Below are 26,028 nucleotides of genomic sequence, written 5' to 3' on the forward strand. Positions count from 1 at the left end.
GGATGGGTCTCAAGTTGGGGCAGTCATTGGCTGACCATTTTCTCAATCTCTGCTCCACCTTTCTACCTGCACATTTTGTAGGTAGGACAAATTTTGGGCAGAAGGTTTTTTTTTGTTTGTTTGTTTGTTTGTTTTTTGTTTTAAGTGGATTGAAGCCAGTTAGATTTTGAAACTGCACCCAAGTTGTGTCCCTGTGAATTTGCAAGTATGTTGAGCTCATGCAGTTGTTAGGGCAGAAGGGAGCTTGGGCCCACCATGTTGTCTCTGCTCACTGTGGCTATGCTGAACCCACAGCTGGAAATAAACCTGGAAGGGGAGTAGCTCAAACTAGGGCTCCACACATACACAGCTCATTATTTTAGAGATCTAAATCTGCAGTTAGGTGTGACTTTGTTGCAGGACAAAGCACCGTTTAGCTTTGCTGTATGTAATTGTAGAAATGAAGCAGTATGTTCTTCTCCTATGGTTCTTTAGTTCTTCCCTCCCCCATTGGCTAGTGAATAAATGCTCCGTAGCATGGTGCTTTTAAAACTGGAGCTTTTCTCTGGTTCCATTTTGTTTGCATGATACAATACTTGCCCTGGATGAATGGCTGCTCCTCTCTTGAATGGTGCTGAAAGGGGGGAGCCCTGGCCCCCTGGTGTGGGGCAGGTGCACTCCCGAGCCTCACCATCTCTGCTAGGTGACATGATTGATGTCAGATTGTTCCCTCTTGACCCCGCTAATGATCCTTATCTTCTCTCTAAGACACAACAGGCACCTCTTTCTCTTAAACTCTCCAGAGCAGGGAAGGAGAGCCCTTCTGTGTCAAGAGCTGTTGACCCCAAAAAACAAAGGCTCTGTCTCCCAGGCAGGGATGGTGCCTTGCTGAGGGTCCACAAGGCCCAGAAGGCTCTGAGCTAAGGCAATCTTCTGGTCATACAGGGAGTCAGACAGATGGCAAAGAGTTTACTCCCCAAACCTTGAGGGCAGGGCCTGAGAAAGGCTGACCATGTGCTGTCCATAGAACCTTGGCTCTATTTCTGGAGGTACCATGTTCCTATTTTATCCTGATGCTATGAATTTTAAAAGCATTGACAAAAAGCATGTTGAGAAATGATTTATTGAATCTTATACTTCCAGGTCACAATTCATCACTCAGGGAAGAAGTCAGGTTAGGAACTCAAAGCAGAGAATTAGGGCAAAATCTATAGAGGGGCCCACTCTCTGGCTTGCTTACTACCACATGCTTAGCCAGCTTTATATATAGCCCAGGACCACCTGCCTGAGGAATGGTACTGCCCACAGTTGGCTGGGCCATCTTAAAACATCATTTAATTCTCAAGACAGACCTAGAAAAAGAAGAGACTCAACATTCACACACACACACACACACACACACACACACACACACACACACACACGAGGCAGGATTTCAGGGAAAGAATGAAGTAAAAAAAGAAATATGAACATTGAAATATGTCAACTTTTATAACTTGATAAAGGTAGTATGAAAGCTGATGATGAAGTGAATATTTCAAGGTCTCCAGATGGTGACTAACAGAGAGGAGAGAAATGAAATGTGAGAAGGAGGAAGGGGGAGGAGAGCTAACAAGGTGTAGACCTGAGGAAAAGAGCTAGAGACAGAGGGAACCCAATGCTAAGACCACCCAACTCTTAATATCATCATTGGGCTGACCCTCAAGATGACATAAAATAATGTCATGGGCCAGCAGCCTGTTGGGAGGACAGTATGAGAAGCTGACCACTGTGGACATATATGTAGGGCTCTCCTTGGAGACAGGACTAAGGGACTCTGAGGACCCTCTTCTCTTTACCATTCTTTGATCCTGAAGGTAAAAAAGGCAGGCTTGAGAGAGAATTTTCAGCTTGCTAGTAGTTTACTCTAGCTGATTCTGGCTTTGTCTCTCAGGATGGATGGTTTCTGGAGACAGAGAGGAGAGCATTTGAAAGTGTATTTCACTGGGGTCCCTAGGCCAACTCACTCACTTAAATTCTAAAGGACAGTATTCTTACACCGATTGAGTATAGCAGTATGAAGAACTTTTCCTGGGCTGCTTTCTTTCTGAAGATGAGGATGGGGAAGTGGTTTCCAAGGTAACCACCAGAAGGATGACCCCCTGGATGGGGCCCAGTAGCTAGCAATGGCAGACCATCAGCTATATACATCATTGCAGAACTTGACACTATCAGCAGCCCCTCTACCAACAACTTGTTACATACTGTTCTTACACACATCCTATGTTAAGAATTGTTCTTGCCTCTGGCATCTCCCAGAGATCTGATATGTGCAATACTGAGCTCAGGTTATCTTCCTGAGAATTGAGTTATACATGCCCTGGTTACTTGGGGAATGTGTGTGTGCAGACATGTGTACACAATGTGGAGGCTGGGGGACAACCTTGGGTGTTGGTCCTCACTTTCTACCTTGTTTGAAATGGTCTCTCTGTTACCTCAAGCTTTCCTGCAGCCACCAGGCTAGCTGGTCTGTGAGCTTCCAGGGATTCTCCTATATCTGCCTCCTATCTCACCATAGGAGTGGGATTGTAGATGTGCACTAGTGTGCTTGGCTTCACATGAGTTAAGGAGATTTGAACTCAGATCCTTATGGTTGTGTGGTGAGCACTCTGTTCACTGAGACTTCTCTGTAGCACCCTGATGGTCTCTCCATTCTTTTGTTTGCCATGACTCTTGTCATAAAGTTAAGTGGCCAGTGACTGAAGGAAAGAAAGACAGAGGAGTCAGAATTATCTATCTAGGGGCTGTAGGGAAGCATCTAGGAGTGCCTGGAGCACTAAATATTGTTGGTACCTCTTCTCTGCCTACTCAGAACATGTGTAGTCCTATGAAACTGATCCATGGTCCTCTCCTAGGACAAATAAAGTGAACTCCATTCGGGGTCATGAACTCTGGGAAGTGAGGCTGCCTCAGACCCTAGATCAGCTTCTGGAGAGCCTCTCATTATCTCAAATGAAGGCTTGTTTCATAGCCATAGCCCATATTTCCCCAATTCTCAATTCCCAAGGCTTTTTTTGTTGGTTTCTGGCGTTCGTCTACCTGCCTCTTCAGTTCTTCTGTGCTGGTCAGCCATGCAGGCAATGAACTTGGTCTTCCACATCCCCACTCCTGCTTTCACTCTTCTTGAGCCCTCTATGATCCCCTGCAAACCACACAGATGAAATCACAAAGCCCAACCCATGAAACCCTCCCTGGGCTGACTCTCCCTGTGTATCTTCACTGTGTATCTCCCTCTGTATCTTCACTGTGTATCTCCCTGTGTATCTTCACTGTGTATCTCTCCATGTATCTTCACTGGCCTGGATGGTGACAGTGAGCCCACCTGCCCATGTGGCAGCTGTGTCAGGTGGTTGTTCTCTTTGACCACATGGCTTCATTTCTGCTTGGCTGCATGTCTACTGCTTTTTTCTTCCTCTCACAAACAGCCTGTTGCCATGACTGACTTTATTCAGGCTCACCTGCTCCTTCCAGCATCAGGACCACAGACTTGGTCAGTCCTTCCTCTAGGACTCCTGAGCATTGCCATGGAGTTTTCATATGACATTATCATGAGGTGGAGCTGTGCTTGTTTCTTCCCCAGGCTGTCAACTCATTCAATGGCTATGACCGTCTTCATGTCCATTGGCGGTCCCAGTCTCCACATAGTACACGCATAGGAGATAATCAGCAAAAGATTGTTCTAAAGGTCATATCACTAGGAGCTGTGTGAGGTGAGACTATACTCCAATGGAATCTGGACTGACATGAGGTTTTTCTCAGGCAATCTTTTGTCCATCAAAAGATTTTTGTTGGGTAGGTCAACTTGTAAAGGCACTTGCTAAGAAAGCCTGGTCACTTGAGTTTAATCCCTGGGTTGCATGTAAAGGCATAAGTAATGAGCAGACTTAGAAATTGTCCTTTAATCTACATTTGAACACTGCACATGTGCCCCTTGCCCATAATATATGTGTTCATATTCTCTCAATAGTAATTACATTATTATTGTTGTTGTTATTGTTAATAATAATAATAATAATAATAATAATAATAATGCCCTTTCAAAGTTGAAGGATCTTTTTGTTCCTGTATAGCTAGTTTCTTTGTCTGGAGGCTGGTAGACTGGCAGCTTCTCAGATGACTGGAGGGCACAGGTAGCCACTACTCAGTACCATAGTCAGAAGGAGGAGCCACACTCACCTGCTTCTCTGTGTGTGTCTTCTCTAAAGTGCAGGGTGATATTTTAGTGTCCTGGCTAGGAGATGAGCAATTTCAGTGGATTAGGTATTTGCCTCGTGTTTATGTGTATGTGATGTTTGAGTAAGAGAGTCTGACTCTAATTTAAAAAATAAACCTACTGTAATAAATGATTTACAGAAATACCAAGTATGATGGTTAATCTCAGTTGTCAGTTTGATGGATTTAGAACCACCTAGGAAGATATGCCCCTAGGTGTACGTGCTGGGGTGTTTCCAGAGAGATTTCATTTAGGAGAGAAGACACACACTGAATGTAGGTAGCACCAGTTTGTGGGCTGGGGCTCTTGCGTTCAATGAAATGGAGAAAGTTGGATACGCATCAGTGTTCATTGCCCTCAGCTTCCTGACTGCAGCTGCTCTGTGACCAGCTGTCCTTCTCTCCTGATGCTACAATGGAAGCCTCTCTCATTGCCACACTTTCCACATGATGGCAGACTGGACTATACCATCACACTGTGAACCCAAACAAACTCTTCCTTCCTGAAATTGCTTTGGTGGGGTATTTTGTCACAGTGAGATGAGAAATATAACACATCAAAGACAATTTTGTGTTCTGAAAAACAATGCTTTATGAATAATCTCGGAAGTAAAGCTCATTTGTCTGCTGCCTTTTCCCTTGAAAACATCAGAGTGCTAGAAGGAGGCCGGGGTGCAGGATGAGGCAGCGTGTACTTCCTGCCGTCTGTGAGTCAGATCACCCCTTGCACACGTGAGAAGATTGTCAACTGTAGGAATTCAGACTAAGTGCTTTCCATCTAGGAAGGGCACCCAAGCTTGGCCACTGGCTGTCTTTGACCATATTTCGTGAACTGTTGTTGTTTTGAACCACCCCATTGTGACTGATGTCTGAAGAGAAAGGTTCCACACAGCTCCAGAACTGGTGGCGCTGGCACTCATTGCTCTTGTCTTCATCCAGAGTCCACAATGGTTGCCTTCTCTGCAGCCAATACACACAGATCTTGAGGTGTGACTGCCATCTTATCTGTGAATACAACTCCAAGTGGCAGTGTAAGGATGAAGGAAGGTCCTTGAGTCACCTCAGCAAAGGAGGGGCTCCCATGTCCTAGGTTTTTGTGTGTGTGTGTGTGTGTGTGAAACTCTTGCTTCCTGGGTTTGCCGTTTGGTGAGAAAATGTGTTTTGTAATGATTAATCCTAAAGTCAGTGGTTTTATGGAATTATTCTAGATATAATTTTCCCCTTCTTTCTTGAATAAAATTAGATTGTCTTTTTCCACACTTACTCACTGGTTAAATGGGTTGCAATCTTCTCACTGTTTTGTTTGTTTGTTTGTTTGTTTGTTTGTTTTTCCATGAGAGTTCTGGTCTTACTTTCTCCAAACATCAAGGTTGTCTTCCTTGTCCTATTGACAGCACAACTAATCGTGGGCTGAAGTTATATGCACATGTGGAACTTGCTGTCCCAAAACAGACATGTGAGACCCAAGACACAGCCTGCAGAAGGTAGATCTAGGCTGCAGAGGTAGAGAACCCCGTGGCTACCAGTCATTCTCAGAAGACTTGCCAGGGTTTGTGTGGACAGCTGCTTCTAGAACAGTGAGAGTTCTGTAAGGTGGACCCAAGAGTGGTAGCAACCATACTCTTTAGGAGCTGAGAGGGAGCTAGATGGACCTTCCCACTTTAAGATGACTCAGCTGCCATAAGTCTCAGTTTCTGCATAGGGAAGCCTGGACTTGACACAGACAGAATACTTTGTTTCTTGAACTTATTTTCCCTCATGCCACACTTGCCACTAACTGGAGGTAGTTAGCTATGGAGCAAAAGAACCAGGATGGGAAGGGATGGGAAGGAATATTTCTGCTTTGATCTGCAGGTTCTCTAAAGTCGCATCTCTGTGGAGCAGCACTCTTGTCTGTTGCTGGGTAGGATATCTGACATAGTCAGATGCCTGCTGGATTCTGGCCCACCAGCATGCAGTATACCCTCTGTAAAGGACAAAGGGTGTGTTATTTACAAATCCTTCTTTTGTCATCTTTCCTGGGCCCATAGCTGAAGGTGCTTCCTGAAATATGTGCTGAGAACAACAAAGCAGTCAGTTTAGGCAGAGGGGCTTTCGATGACGACTTTGACTCCAGTGCTGCACTTAAGAAGCCATTTTCTAGTAGGGATGTCTTATGAGTTGTTGGCTTAACAGTGCTAATGAGTATGAATTGTATCTCACAGGCTTGTGTGTCTGAACACTTGGTCCCCATAGGTGATGATGCTGTTCTGAGAGGTTATGGAAAGTCGTGGGGCCTGGGTTAGAGGAATTGAGTTTCTTGTGGTGGGCTTTGAGGGTTATGATCTGCCTCTTGCCTGAGTTCTCTGATTTCTGAACTGCCTGCCTTCTCCGTGATTCCCTGCTCTCCCCACCTCCAGACCAGGTACCGAAATGAACTCTTTAATCATGAGGTTGCTTCTGCCAGGCATCTTGTCACAACCACCAGGAAAGTAACTGATAGATATGACTTCCATTTTACCTGTACTGGAGATGGCTCCACCATGGCTCTTCTGTGACAGAGGGGCCAGCGTATGATGCTTGTTCACATGGTGATTGAAGCAGACCACTAGCAGCTCTAGAGAACTTGAGGTGAGGGCACTGACCATTAAACATGAAATAGCTACCTGTCATATGGCATATGGATTTTAGCTGTTCGTTTGATATTTGATTAAAAAAAAAATCTACATTAAAATGTTGTGACTCTGTGGGCTGGAGAGAATACTCAGCAGTTAAGAGCACGTGTTGCTCTCATGGAGGACTTGGGTTTGATTCCTAGCATGCGCATGGTAGCTAACAAATGTCTGTAGCTCCAGTACCAGGGGATCTGATGCACTCTTCTGGTCTCTGTGGGCACTGCAGATATGTGATATACAAACATATGTGCAGAAAAACATCTATTTATACAGCATAAAAACGAATCTTTAAGAAATTAGAATCTTGGGCTGGAGAGATGGCTCAGTGGTTAAGAGCACTGACTGCTCTTCCAAAGGTCCTGAGTTCAAATCCCAGCAACCACATGGCGGCTCACAACCATCTGTAATGAGATCTGACGCCCTCTTCTGGTGTGTCTGAAGACAGTTACAGTATACTTAGATATAAGAAATAAATAAAAAAAAATAAGAATCTCCTTTTAAGTGAGAATTTACTTGCATGAAGAAAGTCATTCTTATGGAAGGATGCTATTTGGTTGTGTGGTTTTGTTTGGAATGGGGAGTATTCAACAAACAGTGGCCAAAATTAAAGATGTTGGACTAGAAGATGTTCTGTTTAAAGGAATTTTAGTTTGTTTAAATTCAGTGGCAGTTGGAAAAAAAGGGAAGCAAGGAGTTTGGAGACCTTTCAAAGATGTTTGGCTTTTCTAGAGGTTGTTTCTTACCGGAAGGTGAGAGTCAGCGTTGGAACCTTCCTGAGGTCTCTGTCCTTGTGCACTGTGTGCCTAGGATGCCCTAGGGGTTAGGATACAGCAGGGGGTAGGTATTGCACTCATTAGGAGCAGAGGGCTGGGATGTAGCTCAGTGATGCAGTGCTGGCCAAATAGAAAGCTCTGGGCTCAGTTCTCAGCAGTGTGAAGAAGCATGCACTATCAGGTTGTATAAAGAGTAAAATGCACCGATGTCCACTAGAAACTTTATGTAGAGAGTTTAAATTGGAGGATAGGAAAAATACAGAAATGCTAAAAACTTAAATGGCTGCATCAATATCAGAAAAGTATTTGGAATAAGGAATACTATCAAGGATAAAGACAGATATTGTATGATGATAAAAAGTTAGTGAGCCAAGAGGTCATTGCATCTTCAAGTGTAAATGTACCTAACAACAGAACTAGAAAGCAGCTAACACAAAAATTCATGGAGCTGAAAGCAGAAATGCAGCCTGCTTTCTGGACAGCTCAGCAGTCCTTACACATCCATCTATAAAATGAGCGAATGGAACGTACAGAAGCCAGGCATGGTATCACATGGCTCTAATCCCAGCATTTGGAGCCAAGAGGCAGGTGGATATGGATGAACTTAAAGCCAGCTTTGTCTACATAGTAAGTTCAGGCCAGCCAAGGCTACTTAGTGAGACCCCATCTTTCTAAGTGTGTACGAGTTGATCAACACTATCACTTAACTTGATTCAGTGGATAGTTATAGACCAGTATTCCTAATTTTGACAAAATACATACCATTTTCAATATATGGGCTAATTATCAGGATATTCTGGTGATAAAATTCACCTTAAAATCTAAAAGAACTGATATCATAAAATCATATTTTTAAACAAGTTATCTGAAAAATCCTGAATATTTACAAATTAGTGATATTTCTAATAAACCAGTCACAGGATTAGGTTATTTCTACTTGGATTTTAAAGATTTTGTATTTTTAAATGTATGTGTGTGTGTGTACGTGGGTGCATCTGCAGGTGACAATTTAGCTCAGAAGACTCCTGGAGCTGGAGTTGCAAGTGGTTGGTTGTGAGTTGCCTGACATGAGACCTGGGACCTGAACTTGGGTCCTAGGGAAGAGCAGTGTATGTTCGTAACCACTGAACCATTGCTTTAGCCCCTTCACATTTGAGTTTAATGAAATATTCACTATGAATAAAATTTGAATGAAAGGAAACATGTCAGAATGCTTAGGAAAGTACAGAGTTGCTTAGAAGAAATTGGGAATGATTGCTGATTTTCAAAAATAAAAACATCAAATTAATTAGTGAAGATCCTGCTTTAAGAAACTTTAAAAGTGGGCTTTGGACATAGCCTAGCAGTAGAGTGCTTATCTAGCAGTCTATGGTGGAGGCCCTGAGCTCAATCCCTAGTACAGCAAAAATGAAAAGTTCCAGGGAGCTATTTTACAACAGACAATAATTTTTAAAAGAATTAGAAACTAGGAAAAAAGAAATAGCAGTTGAAACCCAGAGGACACGAAAGGAAGAGAATAATCAGTGAACTAACACCCCAGAAACAGCGAGAAAGCCAGCAAAGCCCATGGGTGGTTGTGAAAAGGATGGCATGATTGCCAGGACTCTATTCTGGCTAAGTCAAAAGGTGATCAGACATAAATGATCAGTATCAAAGCTAAGAGAGATGGGTAGTCAATAGAAGGGGACCAGAAATATTACAAATAGCTCCCTGTCCATAAGATTACAACAATTTGTATGAATTAGATACTCCCTTAAACCATCCTGGGATTTTTGTTGATCCAAATGAGCAAATTGCTCTTTCTAACTCTGTGAAGAATTGATTTGGAATTTTGATGGGGGTTGCATTGAATCTGTAGATTGCTTTTGGCAGGATGGCCATTTTTACTATATTAATCCTCCCAATCCATGAGCATGGGAGATCTTTCCATCTTCTGAGACCTTCTTCAATTTCTTTCTTCAGAGACTTGAAGTTCTTGTCATACAGATCTTTCACTTGCTTGGTTAGAGTCACACCAAGTTATGTAATATTATTTGTGACTATTGTGAAAGGTGTCATTTCCCTAATTTCTTTCTCAGCTTGTTTACCCTTTGAGTAGAGGAAGGCTACTGATTTGAGTTAATTTTATATCCAGTCACTTTGCTGAAGTTGTTTATCAGCTTTAGGATAAATTCTCTGGTGGAATTTTTGGGGTCACTTAAGTCTAGGACCATATCATCTGCAAATGGTGATATTTTGACTTTTTTCTTTCTAATTTGTATCTCTTTGACCTCCTTTTGTGGTCTAATTGCTCTAGCAAATGGTGCTGGTTCAACTGGAGGTCAGCATGTAGAAGAATGCAAATTGACCCATTCTTATCTCCTGTACAAAGCTCAAGTTCAAGTAGATAAAGGACCTCCACATAAAATCAGATACACTGAAACTTATAGAGGAGAACGTGGACACAGGGGAAATTTTCCTGAACAGAACACCAATAGCTTATGCTCTAAGATCAAGAATGGACACGTGGGACCTCATAAAATTGTAAAGCACTGTCAGTAGGACAAAATGGCAACCAACAGATTGGGAAAAGATCCTAACATCTGATAGAGGGCTAATATACAATATATGGAAAGAACTCAACAAGTTAGCCTCCTGAGAACCAAATAACCCTATTAAAAAATGGAGTAAAGAGCTAAACAGAGAATTTTTAATTGAGGAATATTGAATGGCCAAGTAGCACCTAAAGAAATGTTCAACAACCTTAGTCATCTGGGAACTGCAAATAAAAACAACCCTGGGATTCCTCCTCACACCAGTCAGAATGGCTAAGATCAAAAATTCAGGTGACAGTAGATGCTGGCGAGGATGTGGAGAAAGAGGAACACTCCTCCATTGCTGGTGGGATTGCAAGATGGTACAACCACTCTGGAAATCAGTTTGGCAGTTCCTCAGAAAATAATCTGAGGACTCAGGTATACCACTCCTGGGCATACACCCTAAAGATGCTCCAACTTGTAATAAGGATACATGCTCCACTATGTACATAGCAGCCTGATTTATAATAGCCAGAAGCTGGAAAGAACCCAGATGTCCCTCAACATAGGAATGGGTACAGAAAATGAGGTACATTTACACAATGAAGTACTACTCAGCTTTCAAAAATGATGAATTCATGAAATTCTTAGGCAAATGGATGGAACTAGAAAATATCATCCTGAGTGAGGTAACCCAATCACAAAAGAACACACATGGTACACACTCACTGATAAGTGAATATTAGCCCCAAAGCTCCAAATATTCAAGATAGAATTCTCAGACTACATGAAGTTCAAGAAGAAGGAAAACCAAAGTGTGGGTACTTTGGTCCTTCTTAGAAGGAAAACAAAATACTCACAAAAGCAAATATGTAGAGCAAGTGTAGAGCAGAGACTGAAGGAAAGGCCATCCAGAGACTGTCCCTCCTGGGGATTCATCCCATATACAGTTACCAAACCCAGACACTATTGTGGATGCCAAGAAGTGTATGCTGACAGAAGCCTGAAATAGCTGTCTCCTGAGAGACCCTGCCAGAGTCTGACAAATACAGAGGTTGATACTCTTAGCCAACCATTGGACTGAGTGTGGTGTCTCTAATGGAGGAGTTAGAGAAAGGACTGAAGGAGTCGAAGGGGTTTGCAACCCCATAAGAACAACAACAATATCAACTAACCAGACCCCCCAGAGCTCCCAGGAACTAAGTCATTAACAGAGGAGTACACATGGCTCTAGCTTCATACGTAGCAGATGACGGCCTTATAAGGCATCAATGTGAGGAGACGTCCTTGGTCCTCTGAAGGCTCGATGGATGCCCCAGTGTAGGGGAACTGAGGGTGGGAAGGTTGAAGTCTGTGGGTTAGTGGAGGAACACCCTCATAAAAGCAGGGGGAGGGAGGATGGGATAGAGAGTTGGGGGGGAGCTGGAAAAGGTGATAACCTTTGAAATGTAAATAAAGAAAATATCCATTTTTTTTTTTTTAAAAAGAGGTTAACATGCTAAGAGATTTAATGTTCTACTCTATCACATAAGTTCCTTATTTCTAAGTGGTTCTATGCTAAGGACGAGCCTTGACTTAGAGAGGGGTTCTGAGGAAGGGGTGTCTGTAAGAACTGAAAGAAAGAACTTGTAGTCAAAACACGAGTACAAACTAGCAGGCTATGTCCTGGTCCATACAGTTTTCTAGATAGCTCTCTTTGTGGAGACAGCACTTTCTTGCAATTCTAAACATTTTCTGGATGGCTCATCTCTTGCAGATCAAAGGCCCAGTCTTTTATTTACACATCAATTCAGTGACTACCCCAGGTGCCCTTTTGATATGCCATGACTCAGTGTCCCATGACCCCAGCTCCTTGATTCTTAGACAGTAAGCACATATATATATATATATATATATATATATTTAATATTGCAAACAAATTCAGAGATCTGCCTACCTTTGTAAACACAGACAATAAGCTAGCTGGGTGGGATCTCGATCTGATATCACCATTGCTACTACACCTGGGCCTAAGTTCTGTCCCAGGCTGACCTTGAACTCAGGAATCTGCCTGCCTTTGTATCTTTCTGACAAGTTGGCTCCTAGTGCATCTGCCTTTACTCTTTTAGGTTTGTGAAGCCTCTTATATAATTCATATTACATCCTTATATTTTGTATATTGAAAAATTATATTTTTTTGAACTCAGGTTTTCAGAGTTTGTTTCCTGAAGGTCTCAGCATTTACCATTTTGCTAAGACACAGACATGCCCTCGTCTCTTGGACCCATGCTGCTTCTAATTAGCACGGAGTCATTAACCTTGGCAGAGAGGACATTCCTCGAAGGAGGAACATGAAAATATGTACATTATTATACAAACAAGCCTTACAGCCACAGCAACCATTAACACTCATGGAGACACACTTACTGCTGGCTCTGTTCCAGGGGCAGGAACCATGTCACCCTCTCCCTTGTGCATGACCATGCAGGATTCAACAATTCTATGTTCTACTTTATCACATAAATTCCCAATTTAACACAAACTATTTCCTTGCAGTGTATTTGGGCTGCATTGGTTTTCTCTGTGTATTTGGCCACTAAGTGGAACAACCACTTATAGCTACAAACCGGAAAACAGTCTGTTAAACGTGTATTGAAGAGGAAGATGGGGTGAGAGAGACTCTCTGGCCTATGTAGTAGACCAGGTCAGTGTATGAGGTGACTTGAGTGGCTGCATTGTCATCTTCTGGTAAAAGGTGCCATTCTTCATAACTTCTCATGTTTGTATCATTCATTGAGTCAACTAAATTAATCGTTGTATTCTTTATTTCAGAAAAGCTGTACAACTCCAGTGGCCGAGATCTAAGAAGGGCCCTTTTCTCACTGAAGCAGATATTTCAGGTAAAAAGGAAAAACAAAAGCCAAAATACTACAGTTCTGGTTTTCCTTTGCTAAAGTTAGATATATAAAAACTTATACCTGTGTTTATTACAAATAAAAAAGTTTGTTTTGAGGACATTACAAGTTAGGTCAGGGGGTTGAGGAGATGGGAGACTGAGCCATGGGCTTGCTGAGCAGAGGATAGAATCGCTTTGGATCTCCAGCATCCAGGTAAATGCAGACTGTGCATGATGTCCTACCAGGATTCCCAGTGCTCCAGAGTTGGAAATAGGAATCTAGGGCAATCGGAATAGCTACTCTAACTGAGCCGGTGAGCTCTGGATTCAGGTGAGAGACCCCGCCTCAATACAAAAGGTAGAGAGCAATTGAGGAAAACCACTGATGTCAACTTTTGGCCTCCACATGCGCTTGCACACATGTGCCTGCAACCCTCCCACATGTGTCCACATGCATATACACATATCATGCACACACAGGAAAATTAGAACAGAATTCTCAAAGAGAATATTTTATGTCAAACATTTCAAGTATAAAAAGTAAGGACAACTTAAGCAAATAATATTTTATTCTATATTCATTTTTTTTAAAAAAAGAAAACCCATTTGATTGTAGTTAAAGACCTGTGTTCTGTTGCTTTACCCCAATCACTAACTTCTTCCACCCCATGTCTTCTCTCTATCAATAGTTGTATTTAATGTTATGTATATTCATGTTTCCATTCTAGTGGTAGATACCCATAATGTATACCATAGTGTATAGCACAGTGTATTAACTTCATGCATGCCATTATGCTGCATGTATCCTACTTCAGCTTCTTCATGGAGAGTGAATGGGAGTGGGTGTGACTATCTCTGACTCGGGTTGTATTGTATGCAGTGAGCTCAAGCTGTTCTGCTCATTCTTCTCTGGGTAGATGGTTTACTTAATCCCAAATTTGTTATTATAAATCCTGCAATTGTAGGTATGTTTCCTCATGCACGTGCAAGTCTCTCACCACTAATTTCATGTTAACACCCCATGCACATCAAACCTTTCCTTCATCTCTATACTGAGAGAAGCCCTTAGTGAAGGGCTAGGTCAGGCTTCAGATACCCATGAGACAGCAATGGGCAGAGGAGGGCTGTGGGATTGAGAAGGTGACCCTTGCATTGAGGATTGCTGTCTAGGTTCATTATTTTTTCCATTATAATTTTATACTCATACCACTTTCCTCTAATTCTTGTCTTATCCATGTCTTTAAAAGATTTTCTTTGGGCTAGATGTGATAGCACATGCCTTTAATCCCAGCACTTGGGAGGCAGAGGTAGGCGAATTTCTGAGTTCGAGGCCAGCCTAGTCTAAGAGTGAGTCCCAGGATAGCCAGGGCTACACAGAGAAACCCTGTCTCGAACCCCCCCCACCAAAAAAAAATTCTTTGTTGATAATTTTAGCCAGAGTGAGTTTCTTCCTATTAAGAGGCATCAGGCAAAAATGGCTGGGTAAACCAAAGAAAGAAAGGAAGGAAGGAAGGAAGGAAGGAAGGAAGGAAGGAAGGAAGGAAGGAAGAAAGAAAGAAAGAAAGAAAGAAAGAAAGAAAGAAAGAAAGAAAGAAAGAGAAAGAAAGAAAGAAAGAAAGAAAGAAAGAAAGAAAGAAAGAAAGGAAGGAAGGAAGAAAGGAAGGAAGGAAGGAAGAAAGAACCCCAACAAATAACCCTCTAACTTACCCACATATTCTTACCCTTTTCTTTAAACTTGTTCATTCGTACCGTCTCTTCTTTCCAGAATGGGACCCGTTTTCTGGAAAGTTCTAAAGTCGTGTCCTCTTTTCTCCTACACTCCAAGTCTGTTGCCGGGGGTATGGTTTCTTTGTCAGGTTTTAAGAGCAGGGCGCTATCAGATAACTCTAAGATATTCTCCCTCAGAAGCAAGCTGAAGGGTTGCCCAATGGTTGTCCAGAGATGGAACAATGTGTATTGTGTATTTGATCAATGTGTATCAATCAGGATGATAATTGCTTTGGATCTAAACACACTGAATAAGTTTGAACTGATGGACACACTCACACAGATACTAAAAACTAACAATGATAGACAAGATGAATAGGCAGTAGGTGCTGGTGGGCTAGTTACTTTGAAAAGGGCAAAATTTAAAAATCTCACATTCATCTTGCCTTTTCATATTGAATTTTAAGGTAAAAGGACATCTCTTTTCAAAATGAAAGTCTTTGTAGGTAATAAAGAATAGAAAGCCTGTGTTTTTTGGCCTTTAATTAATCCATTAATGAATTAACAACAAAACAAAAGTTGCTAACATGCCAGAAACAAGGTACCACTAGACATTAGGTACCTCCTGATGGAAATATAACGTATGATGTAGTCAAGCCAACAAATCAACCCTGGGTTTAGACGTGACTATAACTACAAATAATTAAAGACAGAAGCACACACTAGACATCACTTTAGGGAAATGATCTGCCAAATCCAGACAGAGGGCTGCTCTAAAGGACGGTTGATTTTCTTCAGTACATATGTTAGCCAAGGGTAGGGGCATTATCTTCCATTAATTAGTTAATAGGTGTTTCTGAGTTTTAGACCCATATAAATGAATTGCCATATGTGGACCTTATTTGGATCTTTTTCTTGGTCTGAGCTCTGTAACTGTAATAAAACACTCTGACCAAACGGTAAGGAAATGTAGGTAAAGAAAGGTTTTATTTCAGCTTACACTTCCAGTTCACAGTCCATTGATAAAGGAAGTCAGGGTAGGGACTTAAGGCAGGAGCCTGGATGTCTGAACCAAGCTCTTAACCAGCTTGATCTCTGGCTCATGTTTATCTACCTTTCCTATATAGTTGAAACACACCTGCCTAAGGACGATGCTGCCCATAGTGTCCTGGGCCTTCATATATCAGTCATTGATCAAGGCCATCTCTTACAAACATGACATATGTCAATCTGATCTGGTTATCTCTTCAGTGAAATTCCTCTTCCCAAGTAACACTTAAGTTGTGTTAAGTTGATATCCTGCATAAACAGTGATGAAAAAGTTGTAAATATGGACACTGACTAAATGTTTGCTCCTTTTTAAAATTTTGATCCTTTTTAAAACTTGCTTATAAATACCTATTTTTACAAGGTCTCTATAGTTGGAAACTATATGTGTGTGGAGAATTGCTTCAGGTTCCATAACAGGAGAAGATAGAATGATAAAAACAAGACTGTTGTGAGTTCATTTACACCTGTGTTCATGGGACTATTTGTTTTACATACAGTAAGATCTCCCCAAATTGAAAACATAGAAAGAAATCCAAACCAACTTGTTCAGACTTTTTATATAGTATTTGAACCAATATACTCCTTGACTTGTGTCCCTTGAGTTTCTCCTGCTGTTTTATATAATGGGTTTTGAATAGCTAAGGTAGGTATTTGCTACCAGGAGTGGGGACAAAACCACACTCAAGATCAGCCATGCTGGCAGTTAACTGGTCCTAACAGGCAACATGTTGGGTAAGGCTTAGGCTGGTGCATTCTATATGTCTGGGTCTGCATCTTCATCAGATCTAATGTTCTCTAGGCATGAAGGTACTTTTTGAGACTCTTACTTTAGGAACTTAAAAAATAAAGATATTGGTCACTTGGATTGAGTCAGTTACTAACAATAACACCAAGACTTAAGACAAGACACCAGACCAGACCAAACCAAACCAAACCAAACCAAACCAAACCAAATCAAGGCTGATGGCTCTGAGGGTAAGGGCACTTGCTGCCAAGCTTGAAACCCTGAATGAGATAACAAAGAGTCACACAATGGAGGAGAGAGCCAACTTCCACAATCTGCCCAAACTGCCATGTGTTCCAACACATGTGCATGTTCATACTTATGCACACGTGCACACACATGCAAACACACATGCAAACACACATGCAAACACACACACACAAAGTAAATGTAAAAAAAAATCACAGGCCAGTGAATAGCTCCTCCAGAAAATTCTGGAGTGTCGCAGCAATCCTTTATCAGCTGGTGAGAACATCTCAATTTCATAATCATTTAAAGCCAGTGTCTTAAGAATCATGTGTCAGTGCCTATATATTTCCAGGATATGTGTTTAAAATCTAGGACATTGCCAATTTGGAAAACTTTCTCCACATTTATTATCCACAATTCTCTCCTTCCCTGGTGCCTTATCTACACGGGCCCATGCATTTTCTCGAAGGGTCTGAGTTATTCTCATGAACACTGTCTCGCCTGTCCAGTGCTTTTTTCCAAGTGCCTTTGCCAGACACTCAGTTCTCTGGTATATTAATATTAGTGATTAGCTTGACTGGTTTCTTGAGAGCTTGTTCGCACTTTTTCACCATGAAGTCATGTGTGAATCTAGTTTTAGTTAAAGCAATAAACATTTGTTACATGCTTAGAAAACCCTCCTGACTAGACATGAGCTCATCTGCATGTCCAGTTCACATATGCTGCTGGAAAAGGGGACAGAGAGTGGGAGAAGTATTTTTTATTTCCTTTATACCTACCAGTGTAAAGTAATTTTCCAAAGACTCATGATACTGTCCCATTTTCTCTTTCTTCCTCAGCCATGATTATCTCAAAGTCTGAGTTCACACAGCTGTCTTTCATTATGTTTAGTCTTGCTCCGCCCCTGCCCCCTAACTGGCGCTGACCCTGCCTTGCTACATCGCTTCCAGGGACCTGTACTATGTCTGCCCACATTTAACTCAAGGCTCCCATCCATATAATTGAAAAATGTCATATAATAAAGAAAGGGGCTGATTGCATGTCGAGACAGGAGAATTGTGCCAGGTCATCTATTTTCTCTCTTCATGATAATCCATGGCTGCTGTTACTCTACCAGTCCTCTGTCATTCCATTGGCTTTCTGTATTCCCATTGCTGGGGATTGCTTGTGAATTCCTGCTCTGTTGTCTGTTATGACAAAATACGGATGTTCCTGCTGTATCTTCACTGGGTTGGAGGCAAGGTGCTGTCTATTCTAGGGAGTCTGTAGCTATGGAAATGTCTGTTTCACAGGCTCCCAGAATTTGGTTTTACAGCAACTGCCCACGTCGAGTGACAGCCAAATGTAGTTCAGTGGTCCTGGACAAGTGTGTTTTGTTTGTTTTCCTGTCCTCTTGAATCTCAGACAGTCTGTAAAGAGAGAGTTGTTGTATGAGATAGATAGTGTTTCTATCTTGCCCCTTTGGAAATTGAGCAGCAGAGCCTGGGCTCAGCAATCCCTATCTGGTGCTTCTGCATAGTGTCCTGCTTCCTGTCTTCTCAAAAGTTCCCTAGAAGGTGAAGGTGTGGAGGGATCCCTCTTAGAACCTCTGTCTTACCTGGAAGGAAGGGAGCTTTGATAGTCACAGCCCCAGAGCTCTGTCCACTGAGGCTTCCTGATCCTCAGGCAGGGGATGGCTAGGCAGTTTGCATGTGTGAGTCTCCCATGAGGCTCTCAAATGGATTTGCAAGGGTCCCTTGTCCAGTCGATCAGGAGAGTTCTCTTTGAGAAGCACTAGTTTAGTGGTTTACTGAGCTTCTCTCTGTGTCCTGCTGCCAGCTGACCCATGGCTGGCTGCTGCAGGTGAATGGCTGTTCCCGTACCCAGCTCCCTTCCCTGTGCTGCCAGCTATGCAAGGGAAGTGACAAGAGAAGGGGCTTCCTTAGGTTGACAGAGTGTTCCCAAGCCTCTCGTTGAAACTGCTGTCCCTAGGCTATCTGTTGGGACAGGGGTGTGCTTTTCATGACAGGTTGCATGGTCACTGGACGCTGCTGTAGTAAAAAACTACACATGGAAGTTTCACATGGCCAGCGCATTGGGTCCTGTGGGGTGTGGGTCCTGAGGAGCCTGAAGAATGAAAAGCAGAACACTCTACAGCCTCCGGATAGGCAAGAGATTCATTGACTTCATCTTTATTAGGTTGTGCAGAAGGCAATAATTGGTCTTTGGCAAATGACAGTGTGAAGACTTGTAAAATTTCTTTGGCAAGAGTTAGAAGCTCACTCATGTGCTTGCTCTCGCTCTCTCTCTCTCATCTCATCTCATCTGTCTCTGTCTGTCTGTCTGTCTGTCTGTCTGTCTCTCTCTCTCTCTCTCTTTCTCTCTCTCTCTCTCAAAAAAAAAAAAAAACTTCCTAAAATTCAAAACAAAACAAAAAGCCAGAGGTGAGGAAGGTCTGGGAGGAATTGGGGGGAGGGAGGAAACATAATCAAAACATATTGTCTGAGAAAACTTAAATTAAAATATTTAAAAAGAGTTAGATAATTCATCTGAACAGAGCAGACTCTCCTATGGGGTCATTTTACTGCAAAGATCCCTGCATAGTTTGAACAATGGAGCTTGCATATAAGGTAGACAGAGACCTATTTGAACACTTAAAAACATTTTTTTTTAAATTTAATTTTATTTTGTTTCTTTCCTTCCTACCCAGGATGACAAGGATTTGGTGCATGAATTTGTCATAGCTGAAGGTCTGACCTGTTTGATCAAAGTGGGAGCCGAGGCGGATCAGAACTACCAGAACTACATCCTGAGGGGTGAGTCATGGCGGCCCCTCTGTGCAGAGGCCAAGGTCTCCCTCGGGAGCTCACGTGCTGGGAGCTTTGTAAGAAATCCGGGATAATGGAAGAAAGAGTCCCGGTGGCAACTCATAGCATTTTTTATCAGTTCCTCAGCTCTTAGCAGGTAGCTGGTGTCAGGGCTGACTTAGTTTCATGTAGGTCGCTAAGAACAAAGAATGGTGACTCACTTTTTAAATAAACCCCTTTAATAAGGAGGGGCACACACTAATTGGGCTCAGGTAGACTCTTCATTTTAGCTCAAAGCTACCCAAAACTAAAACCCTGATTTATTTCTAGGTTGGAAAAAAAAATAGTTTCTAGACTTGAGTTGTTCCGCAGGGGGGCTGTCATCAAACCGTACAGTCCTCACCAGCCTTACTGCTTCTGATTCATGCATCTCAGGTGGACCTGGGAACTTGCACTCTAAGATGCAATTACAACTGCTGCCTTATAATTTAATGTGCAAATTAGTGTAAGGGCGGCTTTGAAGCCAATTCCTGCTTCCATTCAGAGCTAATGGTCTCTTATGATGGTGACAATTCAGGTTGTCTGTTAAGTAATCTTGCTTTCTCCTGTAAATAATAGCCCCAAACCTATGTCCAGGTGGGCAGAAACAATAGTTTTGAACTACAAAAGGAGACATTTCATATAAGTCAATATTATCCCCATTTTATAGTTGAAACTAACTGAGACTCAAAGAAGTCAGTCCTTGTGCCTAAGGATGCCACGTTCCCTGGGCCTGGCCTGTGTGTTCCTGTCCCTTCAGTGTGAATAACTGACTCTATAAACTGCAAGCTGATTTTCATAAAAATGAAAAAAAACCCACAGATATCTTTTCCTTTTCTCTTTGGGTGAAGGGAAAGTATACAAGCTGTGTGATTGAATATCGGCCGCCCATGGTTAGAGTTTTGACTGAGGTGGCAGCTGGGCACTGGCCCTGAGGATGCTTCTTTAAGTCCCATGTTGTTATGTGACTCATGTTAGTCAAGCTTTCCTTCTTCTCTGGTGCTAATGAAAACCCACAGAGCAGAAGGCACAACGGGAAACTCCCTGGGGTCACGGAACACATCCTCCAGTCAGTGCTCGCTCCTTGGGTTTGCCTTCTTAAATGCCATGTAGCAGAGGGCATCTTCTTTACCCTCTTCCTTTGCTCTGTGGTGTATCTATGTCTGTGAGATAGCAGGCTGGCTCCTTCTGTTACCTTCCATCTTTCCTTGGGCTTGTTACAGATTTGAATCGGTTTTCAGGAAGGATGCCTGGCTGTTGAGAGGCATGGTTTCTGCCCTTCCATATCATTTAGTCATTAACTTGGAAATTGTGATGGTGTGTAAAGACACACAGACCTCAAGCTGCATGCTCTATTGTATCCAAAGGTGGCAGCTGTCTCTGTGTTAGAAGGAACAAGTTCACATAGAAGAAAAAAAAAAAAACTTAATATGGCTGGGAATATGCTCCCTTGGGAAGCAGCAGTGAGTGCCACCCCATAGCTAGCCTTGGTGTTGCCCAGAGAATCTTTGTACAGAGTACAAGTGGATATTAGTCCTTGCACAAGGCCCTGGTGTAGAGTATTGTGAATTCTGCTCTCCAGCAACTGTACATGGGGTTGACATCATGAGCCCCGTTTAGGCTCTCTGCCATCTGAGTGTTTATCCTGAAGCTTGCAGTCGTGAGTTAATTTATAATGTTCTGATCTGGACCAAAAAGATGCTAATAGTACTTTGCCGAATGTTAACAAGCAAGAATGCCCACTCATGACCAGAGAGATCCTGGAAAGCACCTGCTGCCCCCCACCCCCAGGCCACCCCCATAGAAAATGTCTGCAGTTAAGACCCTCATAGGCAGCACTTGTAAGATGTGAGGTGTAAAGCCGGGTGTGGTGGCGCACGCCTTTAATCCCAGTACTCGGGAGGCAGAGGCAGGCGGATTTCTGAGTTCGAGACCAGCCTGATCTACAAAGAAACCCTGTCTCGGGAAAAAAAAAAAAAAGATGTGAGGTGTAATGCTTCATTCTCATTCTACCACCAGGGCCTGGTCTTCCCACTTTTTCTTTTTGATAGCGCCCACGTATTAGAGACTATAAGGCTTGCTGTGCAGTCAGTCCCTGGAAAGTGAGGAGTTGCTCACACCACTCAAGCCACTTCCCAGCATGCCGTTTTCCATGGGAAGGTGCATCTTTTGTCTGCCCTGAATCTACTGAGTCCCAAGAGAATCACCTCAACCAGGGCACCGTACTCACTCAGCAGCACACTGTGATGTAGCCTGCTGAAACTTGTGCCAAGAAATGTATCTTCTGGGAGCATATGCATGATGTATTTCTTGGGGTGTGACTTTTTTTGTTCTTATACAAGGAAACTCATTTTTCCTAACCCATGTGTTGAGTCGCTCCTCTGTGTCTTCAACAGAGTTCTTGTGAGCGCTGTTGCCGTTGCCAGCAGTCACCAGACATTCACAGTCAAGAATAACCTTCCACTTGCTTCTATTTGCCCGGCCATGTTTTGACCATATTACGTTGGAGTGGAAATAGTGGAGGGGCAGGTGGAGATCAGGGGGACAAGGTCTTCAAATGTCTTCTAGTCATGTTATTGATTTGGGGAGAGAGCACAGCAAGACACGCAGGGCCAGGCAGAGCACACCAGGGGCCTGTCCAGCAGCAGCAGAAATGGGGACTGTGGTCAAACACTTTCATCATAGTTTCTGAGGGAAAGACTAGCTGGAGAAAATAAGCAGGGTTGTAGGCGTAATGGTTAATCTTCACCGTGACCATGAACGGGTTTAGGGCCACATAGGAGACTTGATTCTAAAGGTTTTCCCAAGGGGAGAAAACCTTCTCTGAATGTGGGTGGCATTGCCCTGTGGGCCAGGGTCCTAGATGAAATAAAAAGAAGGAAGCAGGTTGACTGCCAGCATTTCTTTCTGCTTCTTGACTGGTGCAGGGTGTCCGGGAGCCTCACATTGCTGCTGCAATACCTAGAGATCCACTTCCCATCACACTGTGCCTGCTACAAAGGACTGTGCTCTTGAAGCGAGCCACGATAAGCCCTTTCTTCCCTAAGATGGGTTTCACCACAGCAATGAGAACACTGGAGCATGACAGGGCTGGCTGTTTACAGTTATTTTAACAGGCTCTAAGGCCCACTGGTGTCCTGGAGTGGTCAGATCTTGTGTGTGGTGACTTCGGGTGTGGAACACTAATACAGAAGTGTTTGGAGGTGATGGGTTACTTAGGAAGGGGAATTGACTGGCTTCAAAACTGGGCCTAGCAGCATTTAGGGAACAGCACTGCAGATGATAAGCTGGCTCTGGCCTATGCTCTGTGAAATTACCCGTGGGATCACTTAAAAGCTCAGCTTGATGTGACACCTGTGGCCCCTCATGCCTGAGGAGCAGCATACAGAAAAGTCTGTATCTGCATTTAGAAGACTCTAATTATCTGTGAAGAAATTTGATGTGATTATTTTCTATTTAGTCCTGTTAGCTGCTGCTGCTGGTGGTGGTGATGGTGGTGGTGGTGGTGGTGGTGTGTGTGTGAAGCTTTTATTTTTTTGTCTATATGTGTATCTGCAAACCACATGTGAACCCGATGCCCTCAAAGGCCAGAAGAGGGTGTTGGATCTCCTGAGACTGGAGTTATAGATGATCAGGAGCCACCATGTCATTGCTGGGAATCGATTCTGGGTCCTCTGGAAGAACAGCCATAGCTCTTAACCAACCACCAAGCCATCTCTCTAGCCCCAATGTCTGAGGTTTTTTTTCTTCTTTTTTTAATATAGAGGTTCAGGCCTTGGTTACGTTCCATTCAGTGTCTATTGGCCGAGGTAAAGGCAGGTTTGAGTTCCACGGCAGCCAAGCACTCTCCACAAGTGTGAGCAAACTGCTGGGAAGAGGTCCTAGCTGCACAACACGGAGAAATAATATTTATCTGAGTTGTTATTCTTGGATGGCTATAGCTTATGATCTACAGTGTTTCAGGATAGCCAGCATTTAATATAAATGTACCGTGGAATTTTATACCTCACAATTATGCTTATGGAAGGAGGACCTAGAGTGGTATATTCCTGGGAACTTAAACTTTCCACAAACATTACTGAGCCTTTGCTGTGGGCCATGTGCCACATAGGGCCCTGAGGCTGAGATGATGAGAGCAGCATTGAACCCCGCTCTGAAGCAGATGCCCAGCACGCTTTAGATACCGTATTCCAGTTGCACATATGTACCAGGCTCTGGAAAGAAAGAGAATGATGTAGAAAACCCCAAAAGCCAGCTGTATATGTTGGCAGAACACCAAGAGAAGCCTCCTTTGATTGGCAGGTTTCATGCAAAGAAAAAAAGTTTTTCAAGGCACAGCCTTGCTTGCTATGTGGCTCTGGCTGGCCTGGAATGCACTGTGCGCATCAGGCCGACCTCACAGGCACAGAGTTTCCCCGGGCTTTGCTTCATGAGTGCTGGGATCAAAGAATGCAATTTCATACCTGGCTCATGCAAAGAAATTTGATTTGATCATTTTGCTGAGAGCAAAGCTTAGTCGTGAACACTGTGGTTATTATCAGAGCTATGATATAAAACCCATGTAGCTCAGACCTTTTATTGTACAAGAAAAATAGTTTTTTTTTTTACCTCTATTGTACTTTAAAAGAGATGTTGTAAATACTGTCAGCATTTCAAAATGCAGATTTGATATTTAAAAGTCCAGAATTCGATGACTGAAGTTTAGAAGTGTAGCCTATTTACATGATGGAGTTTGATTCAGCCATAAAGGAAAACAAAATGGTGTCATGTGTAGTGGAGCTGATGGAACTGAAGATCCCATTCTGTTAGATGCAAATAAGGCAGACACAGATAGACAGGTGTCATGTGCTTTTCCACAATATACCATCTAGATTGTGTGTGTGTGTACATGTGTACACATGGATTCATGTCTGTAACATGGATCGGAAGGGAGACGGGGGAGGAAGTTCTAAGAGGAGGTCAGAGAAAGAAATAGTGAAAGACAATATATCGCAGAATCTAGATGTAACTGTGTGTGAAAACATAATGAGGACACTCTGGCTTGAGGGAGGAGTCTGGTGGGGAGAATGGGGTAATGGGTGGGGGATGGGAGGAGTAGTTCCAGGAAGGGGAAGAGTTGGGGAAGGCAGTAGGGGGTGGAAAGTATCGCGATAACCCACAAAAATGTCATGATGAAACCCATTGTTCTGCATTGAGAAATTTAATTTAAAGGAAGAAAGGAAACCAGAGTTCATGCTTGATATATACATATATATATATATATATATATATATATATATATACACACACATATATATATATACATACATATATATATACACACAGACATACACACACACATATATATACATATACACATATGTACATATACATACATACATATACATACATACACATACATACATACCCATACACACATACACATACATACATACACATACATACACATACATAAATACATACATACACATACATACATACATATACATACATATGCACACATACATACATATACACAGGAGCTAGCCTTCACTAGATTTCACTATAGGAAAAAGAAAATCCGAAGTCTCTTGGCCATGAGGGGATTCTTTTGGAGTCAGGGCGTGGCCAAGTGGCGTTTGTCAGCATCTACAGTGGCAGAGGCAGAAAACCTGAACATAGATGACAGAAGTGACAGCCACACTAGTATCTGCATGAGCATTCTCTAGTCCAGAAAAATATGCAGGTTTGCAGTTTAGTGTTTCAGAGCAGAGGAGCCAAATGAGAAGTGGGGTTCCAAAGGCACAGAGGTGGGTAGAGGGGGCCCCAAAGTGATGGTTAGGAGAAGAGATGGAAGCAGAGGGGCATGGCTGCTTGCTTCTGAGCCAAGGTGAGGCCCCAGTTTCTGGGCTTCCTGTTGACTAGTGGGCCCCTCCTCTTCCTCACCCTCATCCTGATCCCTCTGCTGGGCTGGGCACTATGCACTCTTCCTGCTGAGTAGGCTTCCTGTGCCTGATCTAGATTTCAGAAACATCACGGTGGCTGCAGACTTGACCAGATATAGATGACATCACTGCACACTGTGTCCTGTAGTATGAAGCGAGGCCAGTGTCTGGGATGAGGTTCCTTTTTGCTTGATGTCACTCTTCTTGTTGAGTGGGTCTGGCAGTGGGGGACCCTTCCTTGGTAGGGAGTCATGCCTACTGGCCCAAATTGACAGCCTAGGGAGGAAAGTAGGGCCTGTAGTTCATTCTCCTTTACTTAGTATGTTTAAACTTAAAAAAAATTAATTGTGAGTATTGATAAATTTGATTTGCTATGAGCCACTGAGTTCAAGCCCAGCACTGGGTCCTCAGTGCTGCATGGCTGCAGTTAGAGAAGGAAGCAGCTGCTCCCAGTAGCCCAGGCAGGCGGCTCTGGCTGCTTTATGATTTGCCACTCCTGAT

At 42.9% G+C, this 26,028-nt stretch overlaps 1 protein-coding gene across 4 annotated transcripts in view; it reads left to right on the plus strand.

The window, feature by feature from the left end:
* Positions 1–26,028, plus strand: part of Fhod3 (formin homology 2 domain containing 3) — a 416,962-nt gene that overhangs the window by 168,596 nt on the left and 222,338 nt on the right. For all 4 annotated transcript variants that reach the window (XM_021150413.1, XM_021150415.1, XM_029472088.1 and 1 more), the window contains exons 4-5: positions 12,985–13,052; positions 19,468–19,573. In XM_021150413.1, coding sequence (XP_021006072.1) covers positions 12,985–13,052; positions 19,468–19,573 — 174 coding nt within the window. The remainder of the gene's footprint in view (positions 1–12,984; positions 13,053–19,467; positions 19,574–26,028) is intronic.

This window comes from Mus caroli, chromosome 18 (genome assembly GCF_900094665.2).
Source record: "Mus caroli chromosome 18, CAROLI_EIJ_v1.1, whole genome shotgun sequence".
In the NCBI taxonomy this organism is placed as follows: Eukaryota; Metazoa; Chordata; class Mammalia; order Rodentia; family Muridae; genus Mus; species Mus caroli.